This window comes from Gracilinanus agilis, chromosome 1 (assembly GCF_016433145.1).
Source record: "Gracilinanus agilis isolate LMUSP501 chromosome 1, AgileGrace, whole genome shotgun sequence".
Lineage (NCBI taxonomy): Eukaryota > Metazoa > Chordata > Mammalia > Didelphimorphia > Didelphidae > Gracilinanus > Gracilinanus agilis.
In genome coordinates, this window is record NC_058130.1 from 333,891,466 (window position 1) to 333,908,078 (window position 16,613).

The 16,613-nt window shown below is 33.1% G+C and overlaps 1 protein-coding gene across 1 annotated transcript in view; it reads left to right on the forward strand.

The window, feature by feature from the left end:
* GTF2H2 (general transcription factor IIH subunit 2) overlaps positions 1 to 16,613 on the forward strand; it is a 33,768-nt gene that overhangs the window by 10,152 nt on the left and 7,003 nt on the right. Inside the window, exons 6-14 of the mRNA XM_044657682.1 lie at positions 3,370 to 3,420; positions 3,830 to 3,884; positions 5,004 to 5,109; positions 6,677 to 6,767; positions 6,895 to 6,982; positions 9,112 to 9,219; positions 12,833 to 12,896; positions 13,903 to 14,006; positions 15,449 to 15,551. Of these exons, the coding sequence (XP_044513617.1) occupies positions 3,370 to 3,420; positions 3,830 to 3,884; positions 5,004 to 5,109; positions 6,677 to 6,767; positions 6,895 to 6,982; positions 9,112 to 9,219; positions 12,833 to 12,896; positions 13,903 to 14,006; positions 15,449 to 15,551 (770 nt within the window). The remainder of the gene's footprint in view (positions 1 to 3,369; positions 3,421 to 3,829; positions 3,885 to 5,003; positions 5,110 to 6,676; positions 6,768 to 6,894; positions 6,983 to 9,111; positions 9,220 to 12,832; positions 12,897 to 13,902; positions 14,007 to 15,448; positions 15,552 to 16,613) is intronic.

Genomic DNA, 16,613 nt, shown 5'->3' on the forward strand with positions numbered 1-16,613 from the left:
CACCCATTCTGAATTTATCTTGGTGTAGGGTGTGAGATGTTGATCTACACCTATTCTCTCCCATATTGTTTTCCAAATTTCCCAGCAGTTTTTGTCAAATAGTGGATTCATGTCCTAAAAGTTGGGCTCTTTGGGTTTATCATACACTGTCTTGCTGATGTCATTTACCCCAAGTCTATTCCACTGATCCTCCCTTCTATCTCTTAGCCAGTAGCATATTGTTTTGATGACTGCTGCTTTATAGTATAGTTTGATATCTGGTACTGCTAGGCCCCCTTCCTTCACATTTTTTTCATTATTTCCCTTGATACTCTTGATCTTTTGTTATTCCAAATGAAATTTGTTATAGTTTTTCCTAATTCAGCAAAGAAGTTTTTTGGTAGTTTGATAGGTATGGTGCTAAACAGGTAAATTAATTTGGGTAGAATGGTCATTTTTATTATGTTAGCTCGTCCTACCCATGAGCAATTAATGGCTTTCCAATTGTTGAGATCCAGTTTTATTTGTTTGGAAAGTGTTTTGTAGTTGTTTTCGTATAATTGCTGTGCTTGTTTTGGTACATAGATTCCTAAGTATTTTATATTGTCTAGGGTGATTTTAAATGGTGTTTCTCTTTCTACCTCTTCCTGCTCTAATGTGTTGGAAATATATAGAAATGCTGATGATTTATGTGCATTTATTTTCATTATGTACTATTTTTGAAGAATGTAAATTTATTTGTTTTTACATATATATTATAACTAAATTATGGTTAGTAGTATTGCTAATTAAAGGCCAATCAAAAATAGAATTACTTTTAATTAGGACATTCATTTATAGTATAAAAATGTGTGGATTTAACCTAATTAAAGGTAGATTATTATCTTGAATAGGCTAAAGATTTGCCCTGCATTCCTTTTTAATTGTTTAGTCAGTAAATATTATAATGTAATAATAAATATTTGGAAGTTCACAGTTAAAGTTAGCTAAACCCCTTATGGGATTTATCTATAATTCCAAATTAGTGTGGTCTCAATTAATAAAGTTTTATTTTATTGATTTTATTCATCGGAAATAACCTTGAAAGAAAGTCAAACACTGGAGGGCAGGCTGTATTGTGTGCTGAGAGAGAAATCTACTTTTGGATTCACAGCTTTGATTTAGAACCATAATTATAACCTGAGAAAAGTTACCAGCTGAAAAGTGAAGAATTTTACTGAATGTCTTAGTATGTTATCTTGACAGTACAAAACAGTGAAAAATGTAAGTTCATTCACAGGTTCTAATAATGATAACACATATATAGAGCTTTATGGGGTTTGCAAAATACTTTCCTCAAAATAATCCAGGAGTGAGATAGTGTAAGCATCATTACCACCATTATGTAGATGAGGAAACCAAGGCCTGAAGAGGTTAGGTCACTTGCTTATGGTCACATACATAAAAAAGTATATGTAGTGTTCTTTTCATTTGCACACTCCTCAAATGATTTTATTGTTTCCTACTTTTAAAAAAAGCTCATGAGTAAAATATAATATATTCTACTAAAAATAATCAAAAAGAAACAGATCTTGGGTCAAACTTTGCCATTATAATCATAATCTAATTTCTCGAAAATTAGTAGGATCCATATAATTTAATCTTTAGCAGTTATCAGTAGAGCACACAGAATGATAAATCCTTTCATTTTTGTGTGGAAAAATGATAAATAACTTTCTGAAAACAAAGAAAAAAGAGTTCAGTACATTCAGTAATTGAGAAATGCTTTGCTTGCAAATTTGTTTCACCTCAGTTAGCTTTTTGTTTTGAGTAGTTAGATTTTTTTCTGCCAATAAAATTAATTTAACCTATGTATGTATCAGAAGATGAGTTACTTTGATTTAGATCAGGGGTCAGCAACATATGTCTCTCGAGCCATAAAGTCAATTTTTTTTCAGGCACTGTTACAGGAGCGCGCACTGTAAGCACTGTACAGCTCTCACGAAATTACATTTTAAAAAATGTGGCCTTGAAATATGTGTTGGCCATGGGTGGGGGGCGTGCGGGGGGTTAAGGGGAAAGTAGGAGCATGAATCATGTAACCATGTTAAAAATGAATATTAATAAATGTTTAAAAAAAAAAAGTTAAAAGCACAAAAAAAAATGTGATCTTTATGGCTCTCACGGCCAAAAAGGTTGCCAACCCTGATTTAGATGCTGCTCTGAACTTATTAAATTATGCAGAATACAGAGGTGAGGAACTCTGGGTGTGAAATGCTACATATGTTAATACGTTTTCTGTTCTTTTCCTCTTTTTCTTTATTTCAGAGGGCAGCTCTATGGGGAGAGGCATTAATAAAGTTTTATTGAAATTTTTTACTTACATATCACTTACATTTCCTACTATATTGCTTGCTTCACTGCCTCTAGAGAGCCATCCCCTATAAAAAGGAATTTTAAAAGAAGGAGAAAAGAGGGGGAAAGTTTTATAAAACTAATTGAATTTTCAAGCAAGTCTGACATGTTATGCAGTTTCCATATCCTTGGACTCTCACCTTTTCAGAGAAATTTGGGGAAGTTTTTTTGCCATCTCTTTGGGCTAGACTTCCTAATTATAATTTTGCAGCATTCAGTTTTGATTTTTTTAAAAAGAGCCAAAATAAAGTTTAAAGTGTAGCTAGTAATTATGATTTTTTTGCATTTAATTATGAATATTTCAAAACATCTGCAGTACTAGAAATCTTAGCAATCATATTAGAGTGCGTAATTATATAGTAGTGAAAAAAATAAAGAATTGGAAAAGTCTGAAGACTATGTAGTATATAATTCAGAATACTAGAAAAGAAAGTACAGATATTCCTTCTACATGGTGACTTTCCTAGTTATGGTTTCCATATATTGCAGTTTGACATAAGAAATTAAATGGGAGTTTTTCAAAATTTCATTTTATTATTTTAATTTTAATTTAATTTAATGTTTTTAAATGATTAAGAAAATTTTTCCATGGTCAGATGATTCATGTTCTTTTCCCTCCTCTCCCCCCAACCCCCTCCCATAGCCAACATGCAATTCTACTGAATTTTACATGAGTCTAAATTGGAGTTTTTGAGGGAATTTTTCAGTCATAGATGACATGTGAAAGCTAACAGCCCAGAAAAAGTTTAGAAACTCAGAAATGAATATAATGTACTGTACATACTCCCTCAAAGAAAAAGAATTCATATTTCTATGGTATGGAAGGAGGGCCAAAAAAGTTATATGTGGATTTTCCAATTTGCGGGGGTGCTGTTCACTTAATCCCACAATGTAGAAGAGCTACCTGTATAAGTATCAAGTTTGGTATAATGTCTGTTGTTGGGAAATTTTACATTATTTATTTAATATGTAAATTTTGACTTTTTATTTTTACAGTTATTAGAATATTTTGTAGAGGAATATTTTGATCAGAATCCTATTAGTCAGGTATGTACCTTTGTGATGGAAAGTAAAACTAAATTGCTTCTATATTATTGACAGAATGAAATCAATTCTATATTTATCAGTTATCTTTAATGTTCTTTTTTTGAAAGAATGTGTAGGAGTTTTAAAAAATCAATAATGGATTAAGTCCTATTTTCTGGATCATTCAGTATGTTAAGTGTTTGATCTAGACTAAACAATAGAGGAAAAAATGAATCTTAGAAATTAATCAGGGTAGAGTGGAACCTTAAAGTTGAATTAATTTGACAAAAATTATTTTACAAAAAGTGTTATAAAGAAATGCCCACTATGAATTTTGATCGCTTGGTAATTTCTTGTTTTATTTAAGTTCTTCTGAAAGTAAAAGTTTTTAATATGTAAGATTAATAGAAGGTTTTGATTTATTTTTGAGATTGGGATAATCGTAACTAAGAGTAAGAGAGCTGAAAAGCTGACAGAACTGTCAGGTATGTCCCGCTTGTTATACATTTGTGTTCATCATTGCTATTTAGGTTAGGTTATGGGCTTTGAAACATTGGGAACCATACCTATAAAACATAATTTTCTTGCATGATACTATAGAAAGAGCATTGGTCTAAGAGATATTTCACTTAACTCTTCTTGTTGTTTCTTTTTTTGTTTTTTTAAACCCTTAACTTCTGTGATTTGGCTCTTAGGTGGAAGAGTGGTAAGGGTGGGCAATGAGGGTCAAGTGATTTGCCCAGGGTCACACAGCTGGGAAGTGTCTTGAGGCCAGATTTGACTAGGACCTCCCGTCTCTAGGCCTGACTCTCAATCCACTGAGCCATTAAGTTTTTAAAAACTTTTTTTGTAATTATATTTCAGTATAATTTATTGCATTTGTAATCCTATATATTTTGTTTTATGCATTTAAAGACATAATTTTGAGATATCCACAAGCTTCACCAGACTACCATAAAGGACCATTACATAAAAAGACTTCCTGGTCTAGAAGATTTCTAAATTTTCTTGTGGCTTGATTTCAGGAACTCTGTTATGTTAATTAATGCCTTTCATTTATGTTTTTTCTGAGGAGTGATAGGGAGAGAAATTAATTTATACAAAAGTATTTATTGGATGACTTTATAACATAAAGTACTATTCTGGGTACTGTTAGGAGATAGAAAAATAAATCATGAATTAATAAGTTAGCTAGATGGGTTTTTAAAAATATTTGAATACCAAAGGACCATACCACACACTGAATTAAACCACCAAATGAAACCTCCTTCATTCTAAACATTCTTAGTACCTTCTCAAGGAACCACTCATTAAATCTCCTCAGCTTCAATTTAAACTTCAGTCCAACAGCATTAGTATTAAGCATTTGTTAGCATCTTGTATAGGAATGCAAAGCACTTACCTATTGAAATAGAATTTTTGTCCTGAGCTAGTTTCAGAGTAAAAGAAAATGGGATTTTGTTTATTATTTTCGAGTAGAGTGTTAATTTTAATAATGCATCATATTAGCAACATATGTACAAATACAGGTATTTTAGGGGAAATCTTACTACAATTTCATTTTGTAACTGATGAATACATATGTGATTTCATTTACATTTTAGGAAATCCAAGGAAGCATATAGCTTCTCTCAAGAAAGCAGTAGATATGACCTGCCATGGAGAGCCATCTCTCTACAATTCCTTAAGCCTGGCTATGCAGACTTTAAAGTCAGTATTTTAAATGTTTTATTGCTTAATTTAAGTTATTAAGTAAATTATTAAAGGGATTAAATTGCTCATCTGGGTCTTTAAAATCATAGTTGTAACAAAATTGTTAATTGCTAGGAAAACCACAAAGGCATTTATGTTGTATAGTACTGTTTGGAGGTGATATTAAAAAATATTAATTTTTCCCTCACTTAGGTTTCAGAAGGCAAGTACAGTGTTAGCTACAAAGTTTTAAGGACACATGGACAAGCATTAACCGTTTTAACTGTATTTCAAAATAAATGTGTTTAGTGTAATGAATATTTAAAAAACATTTGGTTGGTCATTAAAAAATTACTATAAGAATTGGTGATTTTTCAAATCTGACCTCAGAATCTTCTTGGCTGTGTGTCCTTGGGCAAGTTACTTAACTCCAATTGCCTAACCCTTGCCACTCTTCTGTCTCAGGATTGATACTAGTTTTAAAGAAAAGAATAGAATTCATGAGTTTATTTGTTTCATTGATGATAGGATAGGAATTTTTCCCTTAGTGTCCTTGCCTGAAATTCATATATATCTGGTTTATCTCTCACTCTCATCTGATCATAACAGTCCAGTCTTCCATTTATCTCAAAGTAAGGAATAACCCTGGATGGCCAAAATAGAAATCAATAAGCTCATCTCCTAAAGCTCTTCTCCTTCATCCAGTGCCCAGCATTGTGCCCTGTAGATAGCAGGAAGGGTTTGTTAAGGCTTTGATGATAGCAGAAAGAACAGAACGTGGATTTAGGATCCAGTCATCACCCCAGCTGTTTGGCTGTCATCAGTTCACTCAGGTTCTCTGATGCTGAGTTTTGTCATTCATAAGTTGGGAATAATAATACTTAAAATACATACTATGCTAGGTTGTTAAAACTGTCAAATAATTTCTGTAAATTACTTTCTAAGTTTGAGAATGCTCCAGAAATAACAGAATTATCATTGTTAGTTACTCTGAATTGAATTGAATTACTCATGCAAGTCATCTAACCTTACTATAGAACCATCACAATGGATTGAGTTAGAAAGACCTGGGTTTGAATCCTTATGGCACCTAATTTACTTGCCATTTGGCCACGTAGAGCTTTTATTTTCTCATCTATAAAATAATAACATCATAGTACTTCATTGAGTTGTTTTGAGGAGATTGCTTTGTAAACAAAATTCCTTAACAATATGATGTATTATTTGGAACATTCTTACCATTTTGTAAATATTTCTAAAAGTGTGGTTGTTTCTTAGTATACCATACATTAGAAATGGTATATTCAAATGATCTAATATATTCCATTGATGATATAAAATGACAGCTTAAAGCAAAGTATTAGAAGGAAAACCTGTAGGAAACAAACATTAATTTGGAACCATTTAGTGTTGACTTAAAACAATTGAAACCACTTCAATTTCTCCCTAAGACATCTTTGTATGAATAAATGCCTTATTCCTTAATGTGACTGTAATTTTAAATTATGTACTGCTTTAGCTGGATATGGATTATGTAAAAATAATTTCCTATTCCTAATCATGGTGTATTTTATTTTATTTTTAGACACATGCCAGGGCACACAAGTAGAGAAGTCCTAATCATCTTTAGCAGTCTCACCACTTGTGATCCATCTAATATCTATGATCTAATCAAGGTGATAGTCATTTGCTTTAAAAATAGAATAGAATTACAACTTTGAAGATAACAATATCTTTATGTGCTCTGTTTATTTAACATAATTGTTAAATGATTCTTGAATGTCTTTCTTGTTTCTTATGAAGAGTTTAAAGGCAGCTAAAATTAGGGTGTCTGTTATCGGCTTATCTGCAGAAGTTCGGGTTTGCACTGTACTTGCCCGTGAAACTGGTGGTATGTACATATATAGAATATTCAATATTTCTTCTCATTTAAGAAGTATAACATTTAAGTCATTCATACTTTCTGACTATTCAAATTAATCTAATATCTTATAGCCCAAAATATTGGTATCCATCTTATTTTTATTACAGTTGCTAACAGAAGATATAATCCATTTGCAAAACTAAGGAACTTTTATAATTAGCATTTTTCAGAGACTGAAATACGTATGTAAAAGGAAAAATTTTAATGTTAAATTATATTTTTTTATGAATATTTTTCCATGGTTACATGATTCATGTTCTTTCCCTCTTCCCAAACCCCCCTAGCCTCCCTTAGCCAACGCACAAGTCCACAATTCCACATGTATCATTGATTAAGCCCTAATTCCATATTATAGATAGTTGGACTGGAGTTATCGTTTAGTGTCTTCAATCTAGATCAGCCCATGTGTTCAAGCATTTGTTTTTCCTCTGTGTTTCTCCTCCCACAGTTCTTCCTCTGAATGTGGCTAGTTTTCTTCCTCATAAGTCCCTCACAATTGTCCTGGATCACTGTATTGCTGCTAGTAGAGAAGTCCATTATGTTCAGTTGTACCACAGTGTATCAGTCTCTGTGTATAATGTTGTCCTGGTTCTGCTCCTTTCACTCTGCTTCAATTCCTGGAGGTCATTCCAGTTCACATGGAATTCCTCTAGTTTATTATTCCTTTGAGCACAATAGTATTCCATCACTAACAGATACCATAATTTGTTCAGTCATTCCACAATTGAAGGACATTCCCTCATTTTCCAATTTTTTGCCACCACAAAGAGCACAGCTATAAATATTTTTGTATTTATACAAAGACTTATAGTCTTTTTCCCTATGATCTCTTTGGGATATAAACCCAGCAGAGGTATGGATGGATCAAAGGGTAGACAGTCTTTTAATGCCCTTAGGGCATAGTTCCAAATTGCCATCCACAATGGTTGAATCAGTTCACAACTCCACCAGCAATGCATTAATGTCCCAATTTTGCCACATCTCCAACATTCATTACTTCCTTTCCTGTTAGCTAATCTGCTAGGTGTGAGGTGGTAACTCAGAGTTGTTTTGTTTTGCATTTCTCTAATTATAAAAGATTTAGAACAGTTTTTCATGTGTTTGTTAATAGTTTAGATTTCTTTATCTGAAAATTGCCTATTCATGTCCCTTGCCCATTTATCAATTGGGGAATGGCTTGATTTTTTTGTACAATTGATTTAGCTCCTTATATATATATCTGAGTAATTAGACCTTTGTCAGAATTTTTTGTCATAAAGATTTTTTTTCCCAGTTTGTTGCTTCCCTTCTAATTTTGGTTGCATTGGTTTTGTTTGTAACAAAAACTTTTTAATTTAATGTAATCAAAATTATTTATTTTATATTTTGTAATTTTTTCTAACTCTTGCTTGGTTTTAAAATCTTTCCTTTCCCAAAGATCTGAGAAGTATATTATTCTGTGCTCACCTAATTTACTTATAGTTTCCTTCTTTATATTTGAGTCATTTACCCATTCTGAATTAATCTTGGTATAGGGTGTAAGATGTTGATCTAAACCTAATCTCTCCCATACCGTTTTCCAATTTTCCCAGCAGTTTTTGTCAAATAGTGGGGTTTTTCCCAAAAGCTGGGCTCTTTGGGTTTATCATAGACTGTCTTGTTGAGGTTAATATTAAATTCTTTTTTTTTTTTTAACCCTTACCTTCCGTCTTGGAGTCAATACTGTGTATTGGCTCCAAGGCAGAAGAGTGGTAAGGGTAGGCAATGGGGGTCAAGTGACTTGCTCAGGGTCACACAGCTGGGAAGTGTCTGAGGCCAGATTTGAACCTAGGACCTCCCCGTCTCTAGGCCTGGCTCTCAATCCACTGAGCTACCCAGCTGCCCCCAATATTAAATTATTGAAAAAGTTTCTTTATAACTTTGGACTTATGAATTTTAATCATAGCTATATTATAACTAGCTAAATGTCTATCTGGGAAAATAAAGCCTTTTTAATGATAATTTACCTTAAAGCTTTTAAATTTGGAATTTTATACTTTTATTACTAAGTTAATGAAATTTAAAAAAAACAATTTTATTTGGTTAAAAGCTGAATTTTTTATATTCTCAATTTTTAGGATCATACCATGTTATTTTAGATGAAAGTCATTATAAAGAACTCCTGACACATCATGTTAGTCCTCCACCTGCCAGTTCAAGTTCTGAATGTTCTCTTATTCGGATGGGTAAGCTTTAGTTTTAATTTATTTTTATTTTAAAAAATATTTTGATTGATATGTTTTGTTTTTACATTGCCAGATTTCTTAGTATCCCTACACTTTCCATCAGAGCTATCCCATATAAAAATTATTTTTTAAAAGAAAAAATACATCAGAACATTCTGAAAATATATTAAGTGTTCTCAGCCTATAGAAGTCCCACTTTTGTAAAGGAGTAGAGGTGTGCTTTTTCTTTGTAATTTTTTTTAACATTTATTTTAGATTGTTTTATAGTGGTTGCTTTTAAAATTTACATTGTTGTAATTATAATACATATTTTTTCTTGATTCTGCTTACTTTATTCTTAGTTAATGTCTGAATTCAGCATATTACTATTTTTTATAGTCTAATAATATTTCATTATGTTAATTTACTTCAAGTTGTTTAGCCATTCCTTAGTCAATGGATGTTTGCTTTTTCCAGTTCTTTAAGAAAGTGCTGCTAATAAAGATTTTGATGTCTGTGAGGGCTTTGTACTTCTTTGGAATGTATCCCTATTAGTGGAATCTCTAGATCAAATAGTATAGACATTTTATTAACTTTATTTGCATAATTCCAAATTGCTTTCCAAAATGTTAATATTGATTCCAAGCTCTACTAACAATGTATTAGTGTGCCTACCTTCCCACAGTCTCTTTAATACTAATTAATTCAAAATTGATAATTTTAAAATATCAGGTTTTTTTTGTTTTAAATGCCATTTTTAATTTTTAAAAATCCTTTTGGATTGCACTGAGAGAAATGGGGAGAGATAAAATAAATTATATCACAAAGAGATGGGGGATATGGGGGTACTATTACAGTGGAGGAGAGAAGATGAGGGTGGTTATGGGCAAAACTTAACCCTTATTATTATGGGAATTGATTCAGAGACTAATAAGCCAGACTCTCTGGCATATAGAATCCTATCTTACCCTATAGAGAAATAGAAGGGGAAGGGGAATAAGAAAAGAGATGATGGGGAGGGGAATAATATAAGGGAAGAGGAATGGGGAGAGTGAATAAAAGCAAAATACTGGTGTGCAATGTCAGAGTGAAAAGAGAAAGGGCAGAATTAAAAGAGGAAAACAAGATGGAGAATACACAGAAGGTAATCTTAACTATGAATGTAAAATGGAATGAATTCACTCATGAAATGGAAACAGATAGATAGCAAAGTGGATTAAAACCCAGACTCCTCTGATATGTTGTTTTCAAGAAACACAGTTGAGGTAGGTAGACACAGCGTGAAGGTAAGGGGATAGAGCAGAATCTATTGGGCTTCAATTTAGATTAAAAAAATGTAGAAGTAGCCATCATCTCATACAAAGCTAAAGCAAAAACTGGATCAGATTAAAAGAGATAAGGAAGGTAATTACTTCTTTATAAAAGGCAGTACAGACAATGAAGTAATAATATAAGCCCTTAACATATATGTATCAAATGGTATAGCCTATAGTTTTTTAAGGAAAAATCCTTTTCTTTTTATTGATGTATTTTGCATCACCTCCAGATTTGTTCCTTCCTTCTCCTTCTCCCCTACCCAGCAAGCCATCCTTATAACAGACTTAAAAAGAATGATTAAAAAAGTAGTTCAGCAAAACTAAGGAAAACAATCAGCTAAATATTGGGTTCTGCATTGAAAGAAAGCTAGTACATTTTCTCAGCTTTTCCTGGGCTAAGTTTGGTCATTATAAATTCAGTATTCAGTTTTGTGTGTTCTTTCCATTTACACTGTAGTAGTTGTGTATATTTTCTTGGTTTTGGTAATTTTAAGTCTCAGAATATTATTTCTTTTTTTTTTTTTTTAACCCTTGTACTTCGGTGTATTGTCTCATAGGTGGAAGATTGGTAAGGGTGGGCAATGGGGGTCAAGTGACTTGCCCAGGGTCACACAGCTGGGAAGTGGCTGAGGCCGGGTTTGAACCTAGGACCTCCCGCCTCTAGGCCTGACTCTCACTCCACTGAGCTACCCAGCTGCCCCCAGAATATTATTTCTGACAGCACAGTAATATTCTATTACTTTGATGGAATGGATTCATAATGGAAATAGAACACATTCATGGGATGACTGTCTTCATTTTTGCCATGTATGTCCTAATGTATTTCTTGCCATATTAGCCATTTAATTCTTTGCTTGTACAAAGTGACACTATATTTCTCACATAATTAAATCTTAAATGTATATTTCCTGATTTTAAGTCTTATTTGTTAACATGTTTTATTTAGAGCTTTAGGGGTTTCTCGTTTCCCTTATTTAAAAAATGTTAAGTGAAAATAGCACATCTATTTTAAGTACAAATTTCTTTCTCTCTCTCTCTTTTTTTTTTTAAACCCTTAACTTCTGTGTATTAGCTCCTAGGTGGAAGAGTGAGTGGTAAGGGTGGGCAATGGGGGGCAAGTGACTTGCTCAGGGTCACACAGCTGGGAAGCGTCTGAGGCCGGATTTGAACTTAGTACCTCCCGTCTCTAGGCCTGACTCTCAATCCACTGAGCTATCCAGCTTCCCCCTTTCTCTCTCTTTTTTAAGGGGTAGGTCTGAGTTTTTTATAACAACATGACTAATGTGGAAATAGGTTTTGTATAACTGCAGATGTATAGCCTATATCAAATTGCTTATCTCTCAATGAGGGAAAGGGAAGAGTAGAATTTGGAACTCAAAATTTTTTTAAAAAACAAAGGTTAAAAATTGTTTTTACTTGTAACTGGAAAAAAATAAATTGTTAATGAAGTAGGCATTCATTTTGAAAGTAGTGAAATACACTAAGGGAATTGTGACAGAATATTTTTATTTTTGATAAGTTAACTTTTAAATAATAATTACTTTTGATTCATCACTACTTATATCCACTCAGCTAAAGTGAAGTAAAGTTGTACATTTATTCTGTGAATTCCTGATTGTATTATTAGGCTAACTAGATAACTCAGAGGTAAACTTTTTTTGGTTTAATTTTTGGGTCCTCAGCAAAGTCATCTAATAATTGTATGTTTCACTGATTGTCTTTGGACATGTGGATTAAGTCCCTATATCCTTAGAGAATTCATAACACAGATATTTCATATTCTAGTTCCTACTAGACACTTGTTGTATACTTCCATCTGGTTATTGACACACATAGCACCCCCTTTTATCTCCATACCTTCTAGCGTATCCCCAGAGCAGAACTCCATTTTAACCCTTGGACCTACTGTCTTCTCAGTTAGAGGACCCCTTCTGACCTTTGCTCCTTAAGACTGTTGGAGCCTTGCCACTTGCCCTGCTCTTTTACCCTTGGCTTTTCTATCTGCTTGAAATTTTACTTTCCTTTATGTCTTGCCTCTTTCATTTAGAGTGTAAGCTCCTTGAGAACAGGAACTGTCTCACTTTGTCTCCTTCTATTTGTTTTCTTAGCACTTAGTGCAATGCTTAGCACATAAACTTTAAAAATACCTTTCTATTTTATTCATTTTCATCATTTGGTGGCTAATTTACCCACTTCCTTTGTTAGAAACGAAGTTTGCTAAAATTGTCTTTATACTGGTATATGAAAAAATTTTGGATCTAAATTGTAGATCGTCATTTGATTCAGAGATAGAAATTAAAGCATTTTCTTTTTTGAAGGTTTTCCTCAGCATACCATTGCCTCTCTATCTGATCAGGATGCTAAACCTTCTTTCAGCATGGCGTAAGTAAAGATTTTTCATTTTTGTCATTTGACAGAAATGTTCATTATCCAACATTTTGTCCTGCATTATGAACAAAAAAGACAATGACATTTTAATAAAATGGTTCATTTAAAATAATTTCTTGGGGGCAGCTGGGTAGCTCAATAGTTGAGAGCCAGGCCCAGAGATGGGAGGTCCTAGGTTCAAATTTGGCCTCAGACACTTCCCAGCTGTATGACCCTGGGCAAGTCACTTAACTTACCTAGCCTTTACCCATTGCCTAGCCCTTACTGCTCTTCTGCCTTGGAACCACTACACAATATTGATTCCAAGATGGAAGGTAAGGGTTTTAGGGGGGAAAAAAAATAATTTCTTGTCCAAACTGTTAATTTTCATATTTAAATATCTGGTTGCTATTGGAATTGATATGGATAAATCCCAGAGTATTTGAACATTAAGAGTGTCAATATTTTTTAATGTCTTAGCTTCTTAAAATGAATGGTGTCTTCAATTGGGTAATGGCCAAAACATTTATGATACATCATTGTAATGGGATATGAAAGCGTTATGAGTTGTGATTATTATAATGACTACAGAGGAGCATGGAAAGAACAGTAGTAACAACAAACAAAACCAAATTCAGTGAAATTATGAGGTTTGAACCCAGGAACTCTTAGAAGTCATTTCATCCCACATCTTTGCAGAAGTTAAGAGACTGTGGGTGTGGAATATTACTTATAATGTCAGTTTTTGATATGTTGGTTAGTTTGACTGAGCTTTTCCCCCCTCTTTTTTATTCTTTATTATTGAGGATAGTTTTCTGGAAAAGGAAAAGGTAAGGATGTATTGGAAAGTGTAGGTGATGTTAAAGATAAGATAGCATTAAAATTTTCTTTAAGAAAAAACAGCATATCGTTTTAGACACAAGGTTGATATCTTGGTTACATCCATTTAGTTAGTAGTAGTTATTTAAAAAAATTCTTTGTTAAGCTCAAAAAAGTGATCATTCAAACCTTTTTCCTAAAGGCATTTGGATAGCAGTACTGAGCCGGGCCTTACATTAGGAGGATACTTCTGTCCACAGTGTCGGGCAAAGTATTCTGAACTTCCAGTTGAATGCAAAATCTGTGGTAAGTCACTGTTACTCATAAATTCGTTTTATTTAACTCGGTGATCTAAATGATTGTTTCCAGTCACAGATCTGCTGTCTATTTAGATGACCTTTGATAAGCAAAATAAACTTAGCGGGCATTGGTTTTTCTCATTCATAAAATGAAGGAATTGGACCAGATAAGCTCTAAGGCCTCCTAGTCAATTTGATTTAAGTAAATGTAAAAATTTCATTCTTCCTGTATCTTTAAATTTTTTTTCTGACTTAAGTAGAAAGTCTACCCCGCCTGTATAAGTCTCTTAGTTTATAATGTCTGCTTTTATTCGTGGAGCCAAGCATTTCCTTTCAAATTATTTTAGGGAAGGATCACAATTGCCTCTGTATTTGCTCTGACAGTGTTTTTGTGCATTGTTTAGAGTTATAGAAAAATATGTAAATGATAATACATGTATAATCTAGATCAGATTGCTTACCATCCCTTAGAGGGGAGAGGGAAGTGAGACAATTTGGATCTTATAATTTTGGAAAATATATGTTGAAAATTGTTATTACACATAATTGCCAAAATAAAGGATCTTTTTAAAAAGGCACTTGATAAACATTAAGAAAAAAAGAAAAATATGCAAAATTAAGGCTACTAGACACAAAAGATAACTCCTATGGCACTTAAGTGTAAATTATGTTTTGAATTGAGAGTTCCTTTCCTCTCTACCTAAGGAACTAACAGCTCTTGTAAGATGGTCAAATAGAATCCTTAATTTAAAAAAATCTAAACCTTTAATTTTTACAGTCACAAAAGTAGTTATTATAAAGAATAGGAATGGTGAGTTTGGGGCCTTTGCCAATTTATTGTGTGACAGTTGATACTTTTGTGGAAGCTATATTATTAGATGCAGCTAGGTGGCATGGTGGCCTAGAGTCAGGAAGACTCATCTTCCTAAGTTCATATATGGTCTCAGACACTTACTAGCTGTGTGACCTTGGGCAGGTCCCTTAATCATATTTGCCTCATTTCTTCATCTTCAAAATGACCTGGAAAAAGAAATGGTGAACCACTTCAGTATTTTTGCCAAAAAAACCTCAAACGGGGTCACAAAGAGTTGAACACAATTGAAATGATTGAACAACAAAAGTAACCTTTAAAAAATGATGCATGAATTTGTTGTTCCCAAGAACTAATAGGACATTTTAGTTCAGGTTTATCAAATTAGATTTTTGTCATTGTCTTTTTTTATGTTTATTTTTTACACGTAGGTACAATTTTTAATAATCATTTCATGACATTTTTGTGATCAATATTCTCTTCCATCTCTCTCTTTCATGCTCCCCAAGGCAACAAGAAATATGATCTAAGTTATACATGTGCTATCATAGAATATGTGGGAGAGTTCCATGTTTGTCTTGTTGTGAAAGCATTGTCTTTTATTTTCAGAGACTAAACTTATTTCTTTTGAATGTTAGGTTTAACATTGGTATCTGCTCCCCATTTGGCACGGTCTTATCATCATCTGTTTCCTTTGGATGCTTTTCAAGAAGTTTCCTTGGAAGAATATAATGGAGAGAGGTAAAGTTGATTTATAACTATAATATATTACAAGTTTAAATCATATAGAAACATTTGGATAATTGTTAATATCTAAATTTAACAAGATAACAAGGTTAGTCAGCTGAAGGTGAATGTTGTCGAAATTCTCATGAAAGGAAATAAGATACTCCATGGGGAGAGGGAGCAATGCAGTCCTGTGGAAAGAATCCTGGATTTAGATCAAAGGGATGTGAATTCAAGTCCTAGGTGATCTTGGGCATTTATTTAACCTTTTGTGCCTCACCTTCCTCATCTCTAAAAAGAGGAAATGGGACCAGATGTTCTAAGTTCTGATCTGGTGAGCCTTTAGTGCGGCAAAAAGAGTGTGTTGGAGTAAGGAAACCTTTGCTTTGTGTGTGTATGTGTGTGCGTGTGTGCGTGCGTGTGCGTGCGTGGGTGTGTGACAGACAGAGACTTGGGGCAAGTCACTCCCTTCTTCAAGCCTCCACACTTTGGCTTGATTGCCTGGATGAATTGATTAGAGAGATCACCAGGTGGTGCAGTGAATAGTGTTGGACCTGAAGTCAAGGAGTAGGGATCAATTCTCATTTTAGATATTTAATAGCTAAATGACCCTGGGCACATCACTTAACCTCTGCTTCAGTTTCATCTTCTGGAAAATGAAGATGATAGTAGCACTCAACTTGCAGGGTTGTTGTAAGGCCAAAATGACAGATTCATGAAGCATTTTGCAAACCTTAAACCACAATAGATTTTTATTTGATTGATACTAATGATGTTATATATGTCTTCTAAAAGCTAAGTGCAAGAAAATCTTCTTAATCAAGGATCTCAGTTAATTATAGTTTAATGTATTTTTCTGGTACTATTTCCGATGGTTAGAATGTTAGGGTTTAGTAAAATAATAGTATAATATTTTGGAGCATAATAATAATAATTTTAGTACTTCATATAATAATAAAATATATTTTAGAGGTGATTATTTTTTTTAACATTTATTAATATTCATTTTTAACATGGTTACATGATTCATGCTCCACCTTTCCCCTTCAACTCCCCCCCCCCCCGCGCCCCCCCACC